Consider the following 20,992-nt stretch of genomic DNA (forward strand, 5'->3'; position numbering starts at 1 on the left):
TGGCAGAAGTGGTTACCCAGGTCTGTGGGCTGAACATAAAGGAATCCATCCAAGCATGAGTAGCAGCAACTAAGTATTTTTTTTTCTCCACAAAATTTTCAAGACATTATTCTGGCTGATAGTTTCAAAATCCTTCCCTTACTTTTTCTCAACAGAGGGAAATCTGCAAGTAGTAGTTCATCTCTTTCATTTTTCACTCTCAGGGAAAATTTGTAATGAGAAGTGGAGAAGGGAAAGGGGCAGAGGGCCTGGAAGAACCACAAGCCGGTGACCTGCTTTTGAATAATAGAGAATTGCCAGGTGGTCTGTGTAATCTGGTGTGCTCTGCCTGGTACTTTTACGTCCATCTGGAACTTAGCAAAGTGAAGATTTATGCCAAGATCCAGCCCTGAGGCAGAGAAGGAAGAACACCAACAGTTTCTAAATAAATGACAGGCTCTCTTCCACCTTCCTGTGAATATCTCCTGATTTTTTAAAAAGAGAAGCTTTCTAAATCTCCAGCTATAGAATTATTTTTAGGACAACTAACTGGGTGTACCCGAGGGTTTAAGGAGTAAGCTAAATGTTGAAAGCATCTCTTTGTAGGATTATTGCAACTGCCTCTCTGTTTCTTGCCTTTCCCACCCAGTCTGTTGTCAAAACAGTAGCCAGCCCTTTTAAAACTTCCATCACTCAGTTCATCTTTTTTTGATGCACTAGACTCCAGTGGCTGAATTCCTTTCAGGGTCCAGAAGGGCATTGTATAATAATCTGCCCCCTGCCCGGCCTTCCTATTATCTCCCTGACCTCACCTCCTGCTACTCACTCAGCCCAGCCACACCGGTCTCCTTGTTGTTCCAGAAATGCTCCGTCATGCTTCCTCTGAAGAGCCTTTGCACTTGATGTTCTCTGCTTGGAAGACTCTTTGCCCCAACACCCACATCATTGCTTCCCAGAGACACTTAGCCTACTGAAAATTGCAACCCCCTCCTCTTCCCCATCCCTCCAGCATTGCCTACTGCTACTCCCTACCTTTTAATAGTACCTGTCCCCAATTTTTTATAGTACCTGTCCCCAATTGTTACTATACATTTTGCTTTTTTATTTCCTTTTATATAAGTTCCATGAGTGCAGGTGTTTTGGTCTGTTTTGTTCACTGCTACATTTGTAGACCTTAAAACCAGTGCCTAAAATCATAGTAAGTGCTTGACAAGCATTTGTTGAATACATTTTGAGGTTTTTTTTCCCTTCTCTTCTAGGGATAGTGGTCTTCACTGTGCTGGACAGATATAGATCTTGCTACCGCATTGTAGTGTTTTTAACATTTCCATTAGTAGACTTTTGTTTGTTAAGTGTTCTGGATCAATTTTACTTCCTAAGCATATGGATTTTTTTGCTTCTCTGCATTTCTACCATCTTTTCGTTTAGTTAAAACTATCCCAGCTTCTTGTTTTCTCCATCTTCTTTTGTTCCTTCTACACAATGCCACTCAGCAGTCAGAATGATCTAAAGTCGAAATCTGATCAATTACCATTCATTTCCTCATTTAAACTCCTTCAGTGGTTTTCCATTGCCCTGCACATAAATCTCACATGCTCACGCCATCCCTCAAGGCCCTGCATGGTCTGGTTGCAGCCCTGGCTTTCTCTGTTCCTCTAACAGGCCAAGTTCCTCCCTGACTCAGGGTCCTTGCTCTTCCCTCATGATGGAATACTCTTCTGTTTGCATTTTTCATCTGGCTGACATTCTCTTCCTCTCAGTTTAAATGTTCTTTTCTCTGAATCTCTCTACTAGTTAAGTTACTCGGCATATCCCTTCAGAGCACTTGCCGCAATAGTAATTCAGTGCCTGTGGAATTGTTTGTCCAGTGGCTGTCTCTGCGCATCCTCAGTAGGGTGGGGCATGTCTTTGTATTTCCAGCACTTAACCCTGACCCTGATACATAGTACTATAACAGCTTAATGATTGCTTGTGGAAAAATAAATAAAAACAGATGTCTTGACACTGAGGAATCGAACACTGTGTGAGATGTTACTTCATTAATGAATGATGTGCTTCTCTTCACAGAGATTATTTTGCAGAAGATGATGGGGAGATGGTACCCCGAACAAGTCATGCAGCAGGTAAGGAGATCATGGATCTTTCTTTGCTATACTCTTGGTCTCCTGCTTATCACAAATCTCTTAAAATTTAGATCCCATCATCATGGCTATATCTTCAGACTTTTTTTGAAATTGAAAATTTGCACAGACCACTGTAGTATATAATACACCACCTTTGCAGCACAGTGCAGTAACTTGTAACTGAAATACTTTGAACTCTTCATACTGTTAACAATTCTGTAATTGCAAGTTAAAGTCACTTGTAAAATGATTAAAATAGATGCTTCCACTAGAATGAAATCTCAAATATACCATTAAAATGGGTATAATAATGGTGTCAACCTCATAAGTGAGATTAGAAAAGCTCTTCAAGGACTTCCCTGGTGGTGCAATGGTTAAGAATCCTCCCTGCAAAATATTGTATGGCATCCCTTATATGTGGAATCTGGAAAGAAATGCTACAAGTGAATTTACTTTAAAAACTGAAAGAGATTCACAGACTTAGAGAAGAAACTTACAGTTGCTGGAGGGGAAAGAATGGGGAGAAGGGATAGTTAGGGAATTTGGGATGGACAGGTACATACTGCTGTATTTAAGGTGGATAACAAGGACCTACTGTATAGTATGGGGAACTCTGCTCAATATTATGTGGCAACTTGGATCGGAGGGGAGTTTGGAGGAGAATGGATATACATGTATATGTATGGCTGAATCCTTTTGTTGTTCACCTTAAACTACCACAACACTGTTAATTGGCTATACCTCAATACAGAATAAAAAGTTTAAATTAAAAAAAATATTTTAAATCCTCTTTGCAATGTAAGAGACGTGGGTTTGACCCCTGGTTGGGGGTAAGATCCCATGTGCCTCAGAGCAACTAAGCGCGGGAGAGTCCGAGTCTGTGCCCCACAGTGAAAGATCCAGATGACATAAGGAAGAATCTGCATGCCGCAACTTAGACCTGACTTGCAGCCAAATAAATAAATAAACATTAAAAAAAGAAAAGCTCTTAGTACAGAGCTTGTCAAGGAATAAACACCTGTAAATATTATTGTGTACATAGTAATATATTATTCCTGCATTAAAATTAGCTAGAGGTCTGCCTAAATTACAAAACCAAAGTGAAAATAATTCTCTTTTGGGGGCTATTTTTCACAAAAACTTTCAGTCACTTGGCGTTTTACCTACTTTGCTAAGTGATTTACCTTTTCATACCAGCCTTGAAGTGCAGATGGCTCATATGCACAATGCAGAAAAAACTTCTTGATTTGAATGTGTTAGGGACTTGGAATCATTTAAAATTAGCGTTTGTAATTGTGTATGTAAAATCCATAAGTTCTAAAGGTCTACCATACTCATTTTGAGCATGAAGATCCTCCAATTTGAGGTAAAAATTGAAAGACTAGGGCAAAAGTGGAAGGGTAAAGAAGAAATTGTCTATTATAAGCAAGGTATTCAGTTGGCTACTTTTATTGTTTCATTTAATCCATATGAAAGCTCTGTGAGGTAAACATTATTATTCCTATTTTTACAGAGGCAATGACGCTCAGCAAAATTAAAAGATTTGCCTAAATTCCCATAATTAGCTGGTGGTCAGGATTCATATGCAATCTTTTTTTTTTTTTTTTTAATATTTTGGTTGTGTCCAGATCTAGTCTTTGAAGTCTCTTCTCTTTCTATCATATTCTATGAATCTAACTGTAATACATTGCTCTGTTTTATCAAATTTTCTTTCATTTAATCACCTTATTTAATTTCATGTAAATGTGTAAGAAGTAATTTTTTCTAATTTATTTTAATTAAACATTTGCATTTACTTAAAAATATCAAGTTTTCAACAAAACAGGTGCACCATTATTATTATTGCTATTATTATTAATTTGCAATCACAGTGTGATAAACAATTAACATTACAACAATTACTTTGTACAAACTGAATCAAACACGACTTAAGGTGGGAAAAAACCAAACTCTTGTCTGTAACTTTCTGTCTTATGTACCAATAAAACCTGCTTTAAATTTCTGTGCTAGTTTAAACCCTGCTACCCTACCAGGCAAGGTTATAGGCTGTTGAAAGATACCATTAAGAACAGGGCCACCTAAAGACACATTTGATAATATATTATTTTTACAGAAATGAAAAGATACTGTACAGTGTCCAGTTTAAAACCAAACCATATAGCCTTATATTTCCTTTTTTAACAAATCAGTGAGGTAATCAGTAGTTATGAGTAGTTAAATACTTTGAAACCAGAAAATAAAACTGCACTGGAACCACCCTATTTATCATCATTATTTTCTTCTTCATCTTTCCCTTCATTGTCATCTTCCTGATAATTTTGTATTCTTTTTACTTCTTTTTTAAAAACAGAGAATTCCCTTTTCTTAAATTAAAAAAAAAAAATTCTGAGAAGTTGATTGAAGTATCTGGGGACATTTTCTTGCATTCCTTCTAGCAAGTTTGCAAAAAGAGAAAGCGGGAAGAAGGGAGGGAAGCATGTACTCTCCCATCCCAGAGGTTGCCTTTTCTTTCTATTGATGGTTTCCTTTGTGAACAGAAGCCTTTTAGTTTAATGTAGTCCTACTTGGTTTTTTGTTTTGTTTTTGGTGCCCATACATACATGGTCCATTAATTTTCAACAAAAGAGACAAGAATGTACAAGGGAGGAAGGAAGGAAAGAGAAAAGGAAAAGGGGGGGGGGAAGAAAGGGAAGAAAAAGAGCATATGGTGGCATTATTGCCTCTTGGCCCCTTCAGATGGCCTTTGTCCACGTGTCTGTGTGTAACTAACTTTCTCTCAGTGGGCCTGGAGTCGCCCACAGCCCGTTTCACTGTCACTTGCACTGACAGTGTCTGTAGAGCTCAGTGTGCTGTGATGTCTGCCATTCTTTCTGATTAAATAAGTTCAGTAATAAAGGCTCACTTCTTCTTACTGTCAGTCAAAAAAAGACGTGTTTTTATATGTCTTCGACCTGAGTCTACAACCCCAAGCCAGCCTTAGTCAGAGGTCATCTGTGTACTATGCTTGAAGGAAGCCCTGCTTTCTTATTCCCCACAGTGTTACTTCTCCAAGGCAGGCATAGGGTTGGTAGCAGCTTAGCCTTCGTGAACTTCTCCCAGGGGAGTGCTTACACTGGTTAATGGAAAGATTGTGTCTCTGTCCCTTTGCCTGTTTTTCCCTTTCAGGCCTGTTATAGTCCCCTTTGCTGCTAAAATAACATGATGTTAGCATGCTGTTAGAAAGGCTGAACGGAAGGGACGTGATATTGGTTCTGCCACTTTTTAGCAGTGTGCATGCATTCTTGAGTGCTAAGTTGCTTCGGTCATGTCCAGCTCTGTGCAACGCTATGGACTGTAGCCTGCCAGCGTCCAATGTCCATGGGATTCTCCAGGCAAGAGTACTGGAGTGGCTTGCATGCCCTCCTCCAGGGGATCTTTCCCACCCAGGGATTGAGCCTGCATGTCTTACGTCTCCTGCACTGGCAGCCAGGTTCTTCACCACTTAGTGCCACCCTGGGAAGCCCTTTTAGTAGTATTGGGAAAATTTTGGTATTGGGAAAATTTCCTGAACCTTTATTTACTCATTAGTAAAATGGATGTAATAATCACATCAGTCTATTTCAGTCTGTTTCACTGGTGGCAATAACTTTTTATTTATTTATTTATTTTTGGCTGTGAGGTATGTGGGATCTTAGTTCCCAGACCAGGGATGAAACCTGGGCCCCCTGAAGAGAAAGCAGAGTCCTAACCACTGGACAACCAGGAAATTCTCAGCAGTTATTTATAAATGAAATAATTCTTGTGAAACTATTTTGTAACACCTGTTACAGTGTCAGTTGTTACATTTGTTATTATTCCTATACTATAATCTGAAAGATTCTCTATAAAGAGATTTGTAGAAACACTTCTTAGCTAGTAGCTTGATTTTTTTTTTTTTCAGATAAAGCTATTTCAGTTACTGTTGGTTTCACGTGACACACCACTCTAAAACTTAGTGGCTTCAAACAGGGGTCAGCAAACTGTCACCCATGGGTCCAATTGCCAGTATTTGTAAATAAAGGTTTATCACAACACGGTCATGCTCATTCTCTATCATATTCTCTGCATCTGCTTTGAGCTACCAGGGCAGAGTTAAGTAGTTGTGACAGAGATCATGCCCATGAGCCTAAAGTATTTACTATCTGGCCCTGTAAGAAAAAGTTTGCCCACTGATGCTTAAAACAACAATGATACATTATTTCTCACAATCCTGGATGTTGGGAAACTGAGCATTTCTTCTGTTAGGCTTACTTGAATTACTCAAACAGCTGCCATCCTCTGACAGCTTGTATGGGACTGACGGTCTGAGACACCTTTTCTCAGGTGGCTGGCCGTGGTGATTGGCATCCTCATTCCCCTAGGACTTGGCCTTTATCCCCCAGGAAGGTAATCTGGGAATCTTCCCAGCATTGTGGTTGTGGGGTTCTAAGAAGGCAAGAACAGAAATGCAAAGCCTCTCAAGGCCCAATCTGTGGAATTCATCCCAAAGTGGCATTTTCATCACCGTCTCTAGGTGAAAGCAAATTACTCAGCCAACCCAGATTCAAGTGTGAGGGAAGCAGACTCCACTTTCTGATGGCAGGAGCAGGAACATCACATTATAAAGGTGCATGGACATAAACCAGTGGGCTGCGCTCGGGACCACTGTTAATAAGATCTGCTGTAGGCTACTTCACGTGAACTGCTTCTGTGTGGCCTAGAATTGGTTCATATTTTGCAGAAACCAAATTCTGCTGGAACACGAAGGTTGGAATGTTCATAATGCCACTATTAGGTAAAGTTTTCTGTTGTTCTGTTTCACTGGCAGCTTTTCTTAGTGACACCAAAGACCGAGGCCCTCCTGTGCAGTCACAGACCTGGAGAAGTGGTGACAAGGTCCCCTTTGGGCATTCCTTGAGAGCATTTGAAAGACCTCTTCAGGTGCAAACCCAGGCTCTTCGAGACTTTGAGAAGGTAAGTCACATGGGTAGGTAATCATTATTCCAGTTAGAGGGCATGTGGGGATAGTGATATCTTATAATAATATGACCAATAGTTTAGCTTGGATTATGAGTATTCTTTCCTCTTCATGGGTCACAGCTTTGTCATTGGCAAAAGAGCTTGCATAACTCAAAGACGCTATGAGCCATGCCATACAGGGCCATCTAAGACAGAAGGGTCATAGCAAAGAGGTCTGACAAAATGTGATGTGCTGGAGGACGGAATGGCAAGCCACTCCAGTATTCTTGCTTGGAGAACCCTACGGACAGTATGAAAAGGCAAAAAGATATAACACTGGAAGTTAAGTCCCGCAGATCAGAGGGTGTCCAATATACTACTGGGGAAGAGTGGAGGGCAATTACTAATAGCTGCAGAAAGAAGGAAGTGGCTGGGCCAAAGCAGAAACGACGCCCAGTTGTGGATGTGTCTGGTGGTGAAAGTAAAGTCTGATGCTATAAAGAACATCTGAACCTGGATTACATAGGAACCTGGAATGTTAGGTCCATGAATCAAGGTAAATTGGACGTGTTTAAGCAGGAGATGGCAAGAGGGAACATTGACATCTTAGCAATCAGTGAACTAAAATGGATAGGAATGGGTAAATTTAATTCAGGTGACCATTTTATCTGTTACTGTGGGCAAGAATCTCTTAGAAGAAATGGAATAGTCCTCATAATCAACAAAGGAGGCTGAAATGCAGTACTTGGGTGCAATCTCAAAAATGACAGAATGATCTCGGTTTGTTTCCAAGGCAGACCATTCAAGATCACAGGAATCCAAGTCTCTGTCCCATCCACTAATGATGAAGTTGAACAGTTCTATGAAGACCAACGAGACCCTATGGAACTAACACTAAAAAAAAAAAAAAAAATGTCCTTTTCATTACAAGGGATTGGAATGCAAAAGTAGGATGTCAAGTGACACCTGGAGTAACTGGCAAGTTTAGCCTTGGAGTACAAAATGAAGCAGGGCAAAGGCTAACGGAGTTTTGCCAAGAGAACACACTAGTCATAGAAAATCCCCGCTTCCAACAACAAAAGAGACAACTGTATACATGGACATCACCAGATAGTCAGTACTGAAATCAGATCGATTATGTTCTTTGCAGTTGAAGATGGTGATGCTCTAAACAGTCAGCAAAAACAAGACTAGGAGATGACTGTGGCTCAGATCATGAGCTCCTTATTGCAAAATTCAGGCTTAAATTGAAGAAACTAGAGAAACCACTAGGCTATCAGGTATGACCTAAATCAAATCCCTTATGATTATACAGTGGAGGTAACAAATAGATTTAAGGGATTAGATCTGACAGAGTGCCGGAAGAACTATGGATGGAGGTTTGTAACATTGTATAGGAGGCAGTGATCAAAACCATCTCAAAGAAGGAGTAAGACAAGAAGGCAAAGTGGTTGTCTGAGGAAGTCTTACAAATAGCTGAGGAAAGAAGAGAAGCAAAAGGCAAAGGAGAAAAGCAAAGATATACCCAACTGAATGCAGAGTTCCAGAGAATAACAAGGAGAGATACAAAAGCCTTCTAAAATGAACAATTAAAGAAATAGAGGAAAGCAATAGAGTGAGAAAGACTATAAATCTCTTCAAGAAAACTGGAGATATCAAGGGAATATTTCATGCAAGGATGGGCATAGTAAAGGACAGAAACAGTAAGAACCTAACAGAAGCAGAAGAGATTAAGAAGAGGTAGCAAGAATACACAGAAGAACTGTACAAGAAAGGTTTTAATGACTCAGATAACCACAATGGTGTGGTCACTCACCTAGAGCTGGACATCCTACAGTGTGAAGTCAAGTGGGCCTTAGGAAGCACTACTGTGAACAAAGCTAGTGGAGGCGATGGAATTCCAGCTGAGCTATTTAAAATCCTAAGAGTTGATGCTGTGTAAGTGCTGCACCCAATTATGTTAGCAAATTTGGAAAACTCAGCAGTGGCCATAGGACTGGAAAAGGTCAGTCTTCTTTCCAGTCCCAAAGAAGGACAGTGTCAAAGATTATTCTAACTACTGTACAACTGTACTAATTCACATGCTAGCAAGGTTATACTCAAGTCCTTCAAGCTAGGCTTCAACAGTATGTGAATCAAGAACTTCCAGATGTACAAGCTGGGCTTAAAAAGGCAGAGGAACCACAGATCAAATTGCCAACATTTATCATAGGGAAAGCAATGGAATTCCAGAAGAACATCTACTTCTGCTTCATTGTCTATGCTAAAGACTTTGACTTTTGTGTTGAACACAACTAAATTGTGGAAATTTCTTAAAGAGGTGGGAATACCAGAACACCTTACTTACTACCATGGACTGGTTCAAAATTGGGAGAGGAGTATGTCAACACTGTATATTATCATTCTGCTTTTTCAGTTTATATGCAGAGTATATACATCATGAGAAATGCTGGGCTGGATGAATCACAGGCTGGAATCAAGATTGCTGGGAGAATATCAACAACCTCAGATATGCAGATGATACCACTTTAATGGCAGAAAGTAAAGAGGAATTAATGAGCCTATTGATGAGGGTGAAAGAGGATACTGAAAAAGCTGGCTTGAAACTCAACATTTAAAAAACTAAGATCATGGCATCTGGTCCCATCATTTCATAACAAATAGATGAGGGAAAAGTGGAAGCAGTGACAGATTTTTATTTTCTTGGGCTCCAGAATCACTGTGGATGGTGACTGCAGCCATGAAATTCAAAGATGCTTGCTCCTTGGAAGAAAATCTATGACAAACCTAGACAGCATATTAAAAAAGCAGAGACATCACTGTGCCAACAAACATGCGTGTAGTCAAAACTATGGTTTTTCCAGTAGTCATGTACAGATGTGAATGTTGGAACATAAAGAAGTCTGAGACCTGAAGAACTTATGCATTTGAATTGTGGTGCTGGAGAAGACTCTTGAGAGTCCTTTGGACAGCAAGGGTATCAAACCAGTCAATCTTAAAGGAAACCAACCCTGAATATTGGAAGGACTGATGCTGAAGCTGAAGCTCCAATAATTTGGTTTCTGATTTGAAGAGCTGACTCATTGGAAAAGACCCTGATGCTGAGAAGGATTGAAGGCAGAAAGAGAAGGGGGCAGAGGATGAGATGGTTAAATAGCATCACCGATTCAATGGTCAGGAATTTGAGCAAATTCCAGGAGATAGTGGACAGAGGATCCTAGAATGCTGCAGTCCATGGGCTGGCAAAGAATTGGACATGACTTAGCGACTGAACAACAATGGAATGAGTATTCTTATAATGGTGTCTCTTTTAAGAGCATTTATCCCAATAATCTTACGCACTGTTAACTATGTACTGAGCATGGTGGTTCACGAGCTATCACCTGTACCACTGATTCTGTCTTATCATTTTTATCCCTGGATTACTTCTCAGATAAATTTAGGGAGTTTAAATGGCACCCTGAGAATCTGTAGCTTGGCTGTACTGAACCCAGGAGATCTAGTCAATTGGTTAGCATTACATTCTCTGTTGCTGGCTTGGAGCACTCTGGGTATCTGGATACTGTTTGCACCATGAGTTGGCTCAACTACAGCTGTTGGCTTCTCAACAAGAATCTGGCATTGTTGCTTGAAACTCCTGATTTAAGTCTTGAAGTGCTCTGCATCTTGATAGGGTTATCCTTGGTGTTGTGTTAGTTGCTCAGTCGTCTCTGACTCTTTGTGACCCCATGGACTGTGGCCCACCAGGCTCCTCTGTCCATGGAATTCTCCAGGGAAGAATACTGGAGTGGGTTGCCATTCCCTTCTCCAGGAGATCTTCCTGATCTAGGGTTCGAAGCCAGGTCTGCTGCATTGCAGATCCTTTACTATCTGAGTCACCAAGGAAGCTCGGCCAAAAACAAAATTACTGACAATGTAACACGTGCCACCAGCTTCCTGTGCCCTGGCTTGATCCAAGGAAGTCTGCACAATAGAACCTATCTACTGGAATTTGCAGGTGGCTCAGTGGTAAAGAACCTGCCTGCCAATGCTGGGGACCTGAGATGCAGGTTGGATCCTTGGGTTGGGAAAATCCCCTGGAGAAGGAAATGGCAACCCATTCCAATGTTCTTGTCTGGAGAATCCCATGGACAGAGGAGCTTGGAGGGCTACAGTCCATAGGTTCGGAAAGAGTAGGACAGGACTTAGCAAGTGAGCACAGCACTGGAATGACCTGGAAAGAGCACCCAGGATTTCTCACATCCCTGTGAGCTAAAAAAGGAAAAAGCTCTCTGATGCCCCCTGGGGGTTACCCAGGAATTGGGACGCACATGAATATTGTGTAAAAATTGCCCCGAGATGTGTGGGTTTCTTTCATTCCTGAATGGATAGCTTTTGATATAAAATAATAAACATTCCATTTCAAAAAAGGGTTACTAAAGCAGTATTGACATGAGTTTACCCCCCTCTTTTCTCAATGTGTAAATGGAAATGTTTCACTAGGACCTAATATACCAGACATTCCTGTGGATAAAGAATATGTTCCATATAATGTGTGCCTGAGAATTGAAACAGCCTACTCTTGTTTTTTTTTTTTTTTTCCTTTTTGCTCAGAGTTGTCATGGTTACTGTTTTAAAAAAAAAAAGACAGAGTTCGCAGGAATATTAAATGGCTTTTGAGGACCAAACCTCTGAACAGCTGTGGTGCTGGTAGTGGGAGTGGGGGGTTGTACCATCCAGCCCCTTCCTCTTTGTTCTCCTTTTGCATCTGCTGCAGTGCAGAAAGGGTGAGCAGAGCTGTGTGCGTGTGTCCTGTGCATGTTAAGTTTCTTCAGTTGTGTCTGACTCTTTGTGACCGTATGGACTATAGCCCCCCCAGGCTCCTCTGTCCATGGGATTCTCCAGGCAAGAATACTGGAGTGGGTTGCCATGCCCTCCTCCAGGGGATCTTCCCAACCCAGGGATCGAACCAGCATCTCTTACGTCTCCTGCATTGGCAGGTGGGTTCTTTACCATTAGCGCCACCTGCAGCACCTCTCAAAGCTGTGTGGGTGCTCTCTGAAAGGCCGTCTGCCTACATGTGCCTTGGGGTTGAGTGGTGATTTGGCCTGTAGAAATGGAGGATGTCACTTCCACTGATAGGATGGATGGCCGGATGCTTTGAGAGAGGACAGAATAATAGGCTGAGCTGGTTGATGAGCAGGGGTCAGCTGACTTTCACCTGTGGAGTCCTAAGTCTTTTTCTCTTAGCATTCAGGTCTAATACTGCTGATTGGTCTTTACTGCTCAATGCTGGGAACCATTGACAGAAATCAAGCTAGGATCCAGTTGTTGTTTTTCAGTCACTAAGTCATGTCTGACTCCTTGTGACCCCATGGACTGTAGCTCACCAGGCTCCTCTGTCCTCCACTATCTCTTGGAGTTTGCTCAGATTCATGTTCATTGAGTCAGTGATGCTATCTAACCATCTCATGCTCTGCTGACCTCTTCTCCTTTTGCATTCAATCTTTCCCAGCATCAGAGTCTTTTCCAATAAGTCAGCTCTTTGCATCAGGTGGCCAAAATGTTGGAGCACTTGATGCAAAGATGAAGAGAAAAGGCCAGTAAGAGATATATCTTAAATATCTCTCCTCTACATGGTCAAGCACTAACTAAATAACAGAAAGGCTACAACATACATATTTGTCAGAAAGGTCATTGTCAGTAAACTGAGCTGTGTCCTGCTCACAGGTCAGTTCATTCTTAGATCCATTCATCCATCCATCCATTCTGTAGACTTTGAGTGATAGCACCTGCCGTATGAAGAACCTCCATGAAAGGAGTTGAAAAGTAGAGGAGACGTTAGTTAGAAAAGAAGTGTAGGAGGGAGAGGGACACATTCCAGTGTTCTACCCTAAAACTCTAAATAACATGATATTTCTCTAAAGTTTAAATCATGCATTCAGTAGCCTTGGGATAAAAGTTGAGAGCTATACTTGGAATGGGGAAAGGGAAATATTAATGCTGAAGGTTTTGTGCCAGAGAAGGGTTGGATCCTTCAGGGCATGAAGCAAACAGCCAGGGGATACAGGCCTGGGCTGAGCAGTCAGGAATCCATCTGTCTTAGTCCACTCAGGCTGCTATAACTGAGACTGGGCAGCTTACAAATAACTTTATTTCTCACAGTCTTGAAGGCTGGAAGTCCAAGAATGGGGCACCAGCATGGTGGCTCAGACGATAAAGAATTCACCTGCCATGCAGGAGACTCAGGTTCGATCCCTGGATTGGGAAGATCCCCTGGAGAAGGGAATGGCAGCCCACTCCAGTATTCTTGCCTGGGGAATTCCATGGACAGAAGAGTCTTGTGGGCTACAGTCCATGAGGTTGCAAAGAATCTGACGCGACTGAGCCACTAACACTTTCACTGTCATGGTTACCTTCTGGTTAGGGCCCTTTTATTGGTTCATAGCTGATGCCTTCTCACTATTTTCTTGCCTGGCAGAAGGTGTTAGCGATCTCTCTGAAGTTTCTTTTATAAGATACTAATCCCAAAGGCCCATCTCCTAATACAGTACTATCATCCACGAAGAGTAGGATTTCAGCATAAGAGTGAGGGGGCTTGCACATTCAGACCATGACACCATCCTGACTTCAGTTATCCTGCAACAAACACTTGACCACTGTAAATAAAATGCCATTCCTATCCTTAGCTATAATCTACTAGGAAGTACAGACATTGCATTAAGTATAATACAAGGTGTCGTCATCATAAAGATAAGGACAGTGTACTCTGAGATCTTGAGAGAGAATGTTTAATTTTATTAAAGGACAGAGAAGAGCAGCCAGTCAGAGGACACCTCTTCTGGGGGCTGCACATTGAGTGAGGTCTTAAAATCCAAATTAAATTTTTACCAATCAGAGAAGGAGATGATAATATTCCAGATGGAGGGGAAATTTGGGTGAAAGGAAGAGAAGTAGATTCATAAATAGACTGGGCTAGATGGATGCTATAGTCTGAATGTTTGAGTTCCCTGAAAATTCATATGTTGAGATCCAGACCCCTAGAGATGATGGCACTGGGAAGTGGGGCCTTTGGAAAGTGCTTAAGTCATAACGGGGGAGTACTCATAGATGAGATTAGTCCTTATAAAAGAGGCTCCAATTATACTGAATTATAATTATTAGAAATGTAAAAGGTACAAATGTATGATGCAGTAATATATGTGCTTCTTTGTTAATCTTTAAATAACAATGTCTACCAGTGTACCTAATAATTAAACATAAGTAATGATGGGTATTAAATGTCATTTTGAGATCTACAACAATAATAATGCATCATGAAAATATCTTCAATTTCTATAGAAACTTCCTGGCACTGATGTCCACATTCATAATGGAAGAAAACATGTAAATAAAGATGTCACTTTTCTCACTGAAAAAAAAAAAAAAAAAAAAAGCTCCAGAGAGATCCCTAGCCCCTTCCACCATGGAGGATACAAGGAAACATCTGTGACCCAGAAGAGAACCCTCCCCTGGCCAGGCTGGAACCATGATCTTAGACTTCTAGGCTCCAGAACTGTGAGAAATAAACTTCAGTTGTTTACAAGCTGCCCAGTCTGTGGGATTTCCCTAAAGCAGACTAAACAGACTTAGTTAAGGGAGGTAAGGAGGGAGACTTGGAGCAAGGAAAGAAGTAATAGTAAAGGTACTCAATCAGTAAAAAGTGATTGATCAGTAATATGATGGCTTCTGAAATATTTGTTGATGTAGGAAATTCTAGGGGAAAGAGCCTTTGATTCCAGAGTAAGCAATAATAAACTAAAAATGTAAATACTGGTACATTATGGAAAATACATCATTGGTCAATTAACAAGTGGAAGTGACAGCATCTTTCTTCAGTATGTTGATGCAGGAAGAAGGGGCAAAGGGAACAGAGCTTCCAAGATACAGTTTCTTCCCTTTTCTTGCATTCTCTTTCCCGACCAACAGTATGAGTGGGTAGAGAAGGACGAACACGGTGAGGGGGGGTCAGAAATAGTGACACAGGTAAGCCTATTTAACTTTACTCTTGTAGGTGTAAATTAACAGGTATTGTTTCCCATGGTAAAAAGAGTTTTGCTTAGTATGTATGCTTCATTTGTACTTTTTGAAAGAGTGAATTAATTTTAAACCTTGTCAACTTTGTTTTATTTTTTTTTTAATATTTACTTACTCATTTATTTCTGCCTGCAATACAGGAGACCTGGGTTTGATCCCTGGGTTGGGAAGGTCCCCTGGAGAAGGAAATGGCAATCCACTCCAGTATTCTTGCCTGGAGAATCCCATGGGCGGAGAAGCCTGGTGGGCTACAGTCCATGGGATCACAAAGAGTCGGAAACGACTGAGCAACTTCACTTTCACTTTCACTTTCACTCATTTATTTGGCTGGGCCAGGTCTTGGTTGCAGCACAGGGGATCTAGTTCCCTGACAGAATCTTAGCCTCTGGACCACCAGGAAGGCCCCATCAGATTTATTGTAAAGACTCTCCCGTCTCCGCCCCATTGCCAGAGGATGCATTGGTGGAGTGATTTTTGTTCTTTCCAGAACTGTAGACTTGAGAAGTGGGTTAAGTGCCTCTCAAAATAAATTGCCTTATTTTGTCTTTATGTACCTGCATGAAACAAGCATCACTGTTCCGGTTTTTAAATGAGGGACCCAAAAAGCCCAAGACCAGATGGCTTCACAGCTGAATTCTACCAAAAATTTAGAGAAGAGCTAACACCTATCCTACTCAAACTCTTCCAGAAAATTTCAGAGGAGGGTAAACTTCCAGACTCACTCTATGAGGCCACCATCACCCTAATACCAAAACCAGGCAAAGATGCCATAAAAAAAAGAACACTACAGGCTGATATCACTGGTGAACAAGATGTAAAAATCCTTAACAAAATTCTAGCAAACAGAATCCAACAACATATTAAAAAGATTATACATCATGACCAAGTGGGCTTTACTCCAGTGCAAGCATTCTTCAATATTCACAAATCAATCAATGTGACACACTAGATTAACAAATTGAAAGATAAAAACCACATTATTATCTCAATAGATGCAGAGAAAGCCTCTGACAAAATTCAACATCCATTTATGATAAAAAACCCTCCAGAAAGCAGGTATAGAAGGGACATACCTCGACATAATAAAAGCCATATATAATAAACCCGCAGCAAACATTATCCTCAATGGTGAAAAATTGAAAGCATTTCTCCTAAAGTCAGGAACAAGACAAGGATGCCCACTCTCACTACTACTATTCAACATAGTTTTGGAAGTTTTGGCCACAGCAATCAGAGAAGAAAAAGAAATAAAAGGAATCCAGATTGGAAAAGAAGAAGTAAAACTCTTACTGTTCACAGATGACATGATCCTCTACATAGAAGACCCTAAAGACTCCACCCGAAAATTACTAGAGCTAATCAGTGAATATATTAAAGTTGCAGGGTATAAAATTAACACACAGAAATCCCTTACATTCCTATACACAAACAATGAGAAAACAGAAAGAGAAATTAAGGAAACAATTCCATTCACCATTGCAATCAAAAGAATAAACTACTTAGGAATAAATCTACCTAAAGAAACAAAAGACCTATATATAGAAAACTATAAAACACTGATGAAAGAAATCAAAGATGACACAAATAGATGGAGAAATATACCATGTTCGTGGGCCAGAAGAATCAATATAGTGAAAATGAGTATACTACCCAAAGCAATCTATAGATTCAATGCAATCCCTATCAAGCTACCAACGGTATTTTTCAGAGAACTAGAACAAATAATTTCACAATTTGTATGGAAATACAAAAAAATTCAAATAGCCAAAGCAATTTTGAGAAAGAAGAATGGAACTGGAGGAATCAACCTGCCAGACTTCAGGCTATACTACAAAGCAGCAGTCATCAAGGCAGTGTGGTAATGGCACAAAGACAGAAATATAGATCAATGGAACAAAATAGAAAGCCCAGAGATAAATCCATGCACCTATGGACATCTTATCTTTGACAAAGGAGGCAAGAATATACAATGGAGAAAAGACAATCTCTTTAACAAGTGGTGCTGGGAAAATTGGCCAACCACTTGTAAAAGAATGAAACTAGAACACTTTCTAACACTATACACAAAAATAAACTCAAAATGGATTAATGATCTAAATGTAAGACCAGAAACTATAAAACTCCTAGAGGAAAACATAGGCAAAACACTCTCTGATGTAAATCACAGCAGGATACTCTATGACCCACCTCCCAGAGTAATGAAAATAAAGGCAAAAATAAACAAATGGGACCTAATTAAACTTAAAAGCTTTTGCACAATGAAGGAAACTATAAGCAAGGTGAAAAGACAGCCTTCAGAATGGGAGAAAATAATAGAAAACAAAGCAACTGACAAAGAATTAATCTCAAAAATATACAAGCAACTCCTGCAGCTCAATTCCAGAAAAATAAGCGACCCAATCAAAAAGTGGCCCAAAGAACTAAACAGAAAGTTCTTCAAAGACAACATACAGATGGCTAACAAAGACATGAAAAGATGCTCAACATCACTCATGATCAGAGAAATGCAAATCAAGACCACAATGAGGTACCATCTCATGCTGGTCACAATGGCTGTGATCCAAAAGTCTACAAGCAATAAATGCTGAAGAGGGTGTGGAGAAAAGGGAACCCTCCTACACTGTTGGTGGGAATGCAAACTAGTACAGCCACTATGGAGAACAGTGTGGAGATTCCCTAAAAAACTGGAAATAGAACTGCCATACAACCCAGCAATCACACTGCTGGGCATATACACCGAGGAAACCAGAATTGAAAGAGACGCATGTACCCCAGTGTTCATCGTAGCACTGTTTACAATAGCCAGGACATGGAAGCAACCTAGATGTCCATTGGCAGATGAATGGATAAGAAAGCTGTGGTACATATACACAATGGAATATTACTCAGCTATTAAAAGAATACATTTGAATCAGTTCTAATGAGGTGGATGAAACTGGAGCCTCTTATACAGAATGAAGTAAGTCAGAAAGAAAAATACCAATATTAATGCATATATATGGAATTTAGAAAGATGGTAACGATGACCCTATATGCGAGACAGCAAAAGAGACACAGATGTAAAGAACAGACTTTTGGACTCTGTGGGAGAAAGCAAGGGTGGTATGATTTGAGAGAATAGCATTGAAACATGTATATTATCATATGTGAAATAGATTGCCAGTCCAGGTTTGATGCATGAGACAGGGTGCTCAGGGCTGGTGCACTGGGATGACCCTGAGGGATGGGATGGGGAGGGAGGTGGGGCGGAGGTTCAGGATGGGGAACACATGTACACCCATGGCTGATTCATGTGAATGTATGGCAAAAATCACCACAATATTGTAAAGTAATTAGCCTCCAATTAAAATTAAAAATAATTGAGGGACCCAGGATGCATAGAAATTGTGACTTTCAGCATCATAGAGTTTATATACCACATCCTGACAGGTGATTGGGTTATTTTACATAGTCATAAGTCAAATGGCCACAGTCATGTGTTGAGAAAAATTCATTCCTGTATGCTTTCACTGATCACAGCACCCAACCCATCCCCAGCATCTCTGGGATGAGTGAGACTGGAGCAGCACATAGATAATACTAGCTAACCTGTGTTGATCACTTCCTGTGTGTCAAGTAGGGTTCTAAGTATCAATATGTACAGTATCATCTCATTTAACACTCATGGCAACCCTGTGAAGAAAGCATGATCATCACCTCAATTTATAGCTGAGGAAATAAAGGTACAAAGAGAGTAACAAAGGAACTCACCCAGTGTCTCATAATACACAGAATACTTGACATTTTTTGTGACCTAAAACAGTAAGTACTTTCTGGTTGGTGATAATGAAAGTACTGGCACATATGGGACTGGAGTCATGAACTCCTCCTGTTTAGATGGGCACAGAGTGCAGTTTCGTCTTTCCCAGGTAAACTGTAAAGCCATTTTATCTCCCAGTATTCTCCATCAGTTCAGTTCAGTTCGGTTGCTCAGTCATGTCCAACTCTTTGCAACACCATGAACCGCAGCACGCCAGGCCTCCCTGTCCATCACCACTCCCAGAGTCTACCCAAACTCATGTCCATTGAGTCAGTGATGCCATCCAACCATCTCATCCTTTGTCATCCCCTTCTCCTCCTGCCTTCAATCTTTCCCAACATCAGGGTCTTTTCAAATGAGTCAGCTCTTTGCATCAGGTGGCCAAAATATTGGAGGTTCAGCTTCAACATCAGTCCTTCCAATGAACACCCAGGACTGATTTCTCCATCATATGCTTTCTATTCTGTAGCTTTGAACTGCTTGCAATTAAAAGGTGTTTCATACTCCCCAGTCTTTGTTCCAGCTATTTCCTCTGCCTGGAATACCTTTTCTCTCATAGTCTTTACCTGGTTAAAGCTTGCTTATCCTTCAAGTTTTAGTTAAGGGCCTGTTTTTCCTTTGTTTTAGGATGCCTACCCTAATTCTCCAATCTCAAAGTATATACCTAGATTCTAGGCAGTTCAAGGGCAGAGAAACCTCTTGTTCATCTTTTTCTAGTCTCTGGAATCTAGCATAATCAGAGTATACAGTAAGTGCTCAGTAGATGTTCATCAACTAAGCTAAACTTGTTGAGAAGTGTTGACATTTGTTATGTTGTATTTGTGTTCCTTCAGTATTCGCTGAGTGAGTAAAATAATTCTGAGGAGGGTTTAGGCAAAAGAGTCGGACCCAACTTAGCAACTAAACAATAACAAGGCACTTTTTAGATACATAACGTATTTTATTTCAGCTCTTCTTCAGTTCCTTTTCCTAACTTATGAGATAGATATTATATTACATTCATTATATGAGTGAGGAGACCGAGACTCAAAGAACTCCATGAAAGCTATACAGGTATAAAGTCGCAGAGCCAAGGTAATGCCAAGAGACAAGGTTCTTGGGGAAATGAAAGGACTATTCAGAAAGAGAGGTTACATTAGTGACATGTATGCAGTTTGGTTTTATGCAGAGAATTAAATGTCAAATGATACAGAAAAGCCATGGAGCTAGTGGATATCTGTGGTTTTAAGGTCTAGAGGAGGCCCCCACTGCCCTCCCCTGTTCACACATTCTCTAATAGTGCTGTCTTTGACATGAAAATGCCAGCTAGACCAGCTGCAATGTTTGCTTAATTATAGTCTGAAGCTAGCTTTTCTGGGCAGTCTGAATCCAACCACAGTGAGTCAGCCTGTTGAGGCCCCACCCATCCTGGTAGATTTTTCCATTTGGGTCTTGAAGTCTGGTGTGAAGGTGGGGATGAGTCCTAAAAGGAACTTTTCTACCTTTATGGAGATCTGAGTTACCACATCCTGGGTTTCCTGTTCTAGTTTAAGTGAATCTGGGTCATGTCACTTCTGCCTTTAGGTCAAGCCATTTCAAGTGCTTCTTGAGTTTCTCTGTAATTATACCCTTGGAAAATGAATGCTACTGGTTAAGTGCATTTTCTTTTTCTCTTGTTTAAATTTTAGAACAGCATTTGTTCCTTAATCTACAGTGCCCCAGGCGTTCTGGTGTTCATTTGACTACTGTCTTGAGACTTTCACAAAGTTATTAGATGAGAAGGGAAGGAGAGTAATTCCTAAAGTTTTGGCAGTCATAAGCACAGAATATTTTTCTTCTTGTAAACATGACTTTTCAGAGGGATTCCACACAGTCATTCCACAGAACTTGGGCAACTTTCATTCCTAAGCAACATTGCCAAAAATAGGCATCAAATGAATCACTTTTTTCTTAAGAACTATAAATAAAAAGAATGACTCTTAGTAGATGATGCAGAGATGTATATGAGTTACCATTCTCAGAGAGTATACACTCTGATTAGGGACATAAGAAATTTAAGTTACACGAAATTTAACTTAAATAACATCTAAGGGAATAGAAT

At 40.4% G+C, this 20,992-nt stretch overlaps 1 protein-coding gene across 6 annotated transcripts in view; it reads left to right on the forward strand.

Moving 5' to 3' along the window:
• The window catches only part of PDE4DIP (phosphodiesterase 4D interacting protein), a 244,857-nt gene that overhangs the window by 58,365 nt on the left and 165,500 nt on the right, over positions 1 to 20,992 (forward strand). For all 6 annotated transcript variants that reach the window (XM_018045995.1, XM_018045991.1, XM_018045987.1 and 3 more), the window contains exons 2-3: positions 2,047 to 2,102; positions 6,928 to 7,073. In XM_018045995.1, the coding sequence (XP_017901484.1) occupies positions 2,047 to 2,102; positions 6,928 to 7,073 (202 nt within the window). The remainder of the gene's footprint in view (positions 1 to 2,046; positions 2,103 to 6,927; positions 7,074 to 20,992) is intronic.

This window comes from Capra hircus, chromosome 3 (genome assembly GCF_001704415.2).
Source record: "Capra hircus breed San Clemente chromosome 3, ASM170441v1, whole genome shotgun sequence".
Taxonomy (NCBI): domain Eukaryota; kingdom Metazoa; phylum Chordata; class Mammalia; order Artiodactyla; family Bovidae; genus Capra; species Capra hircus.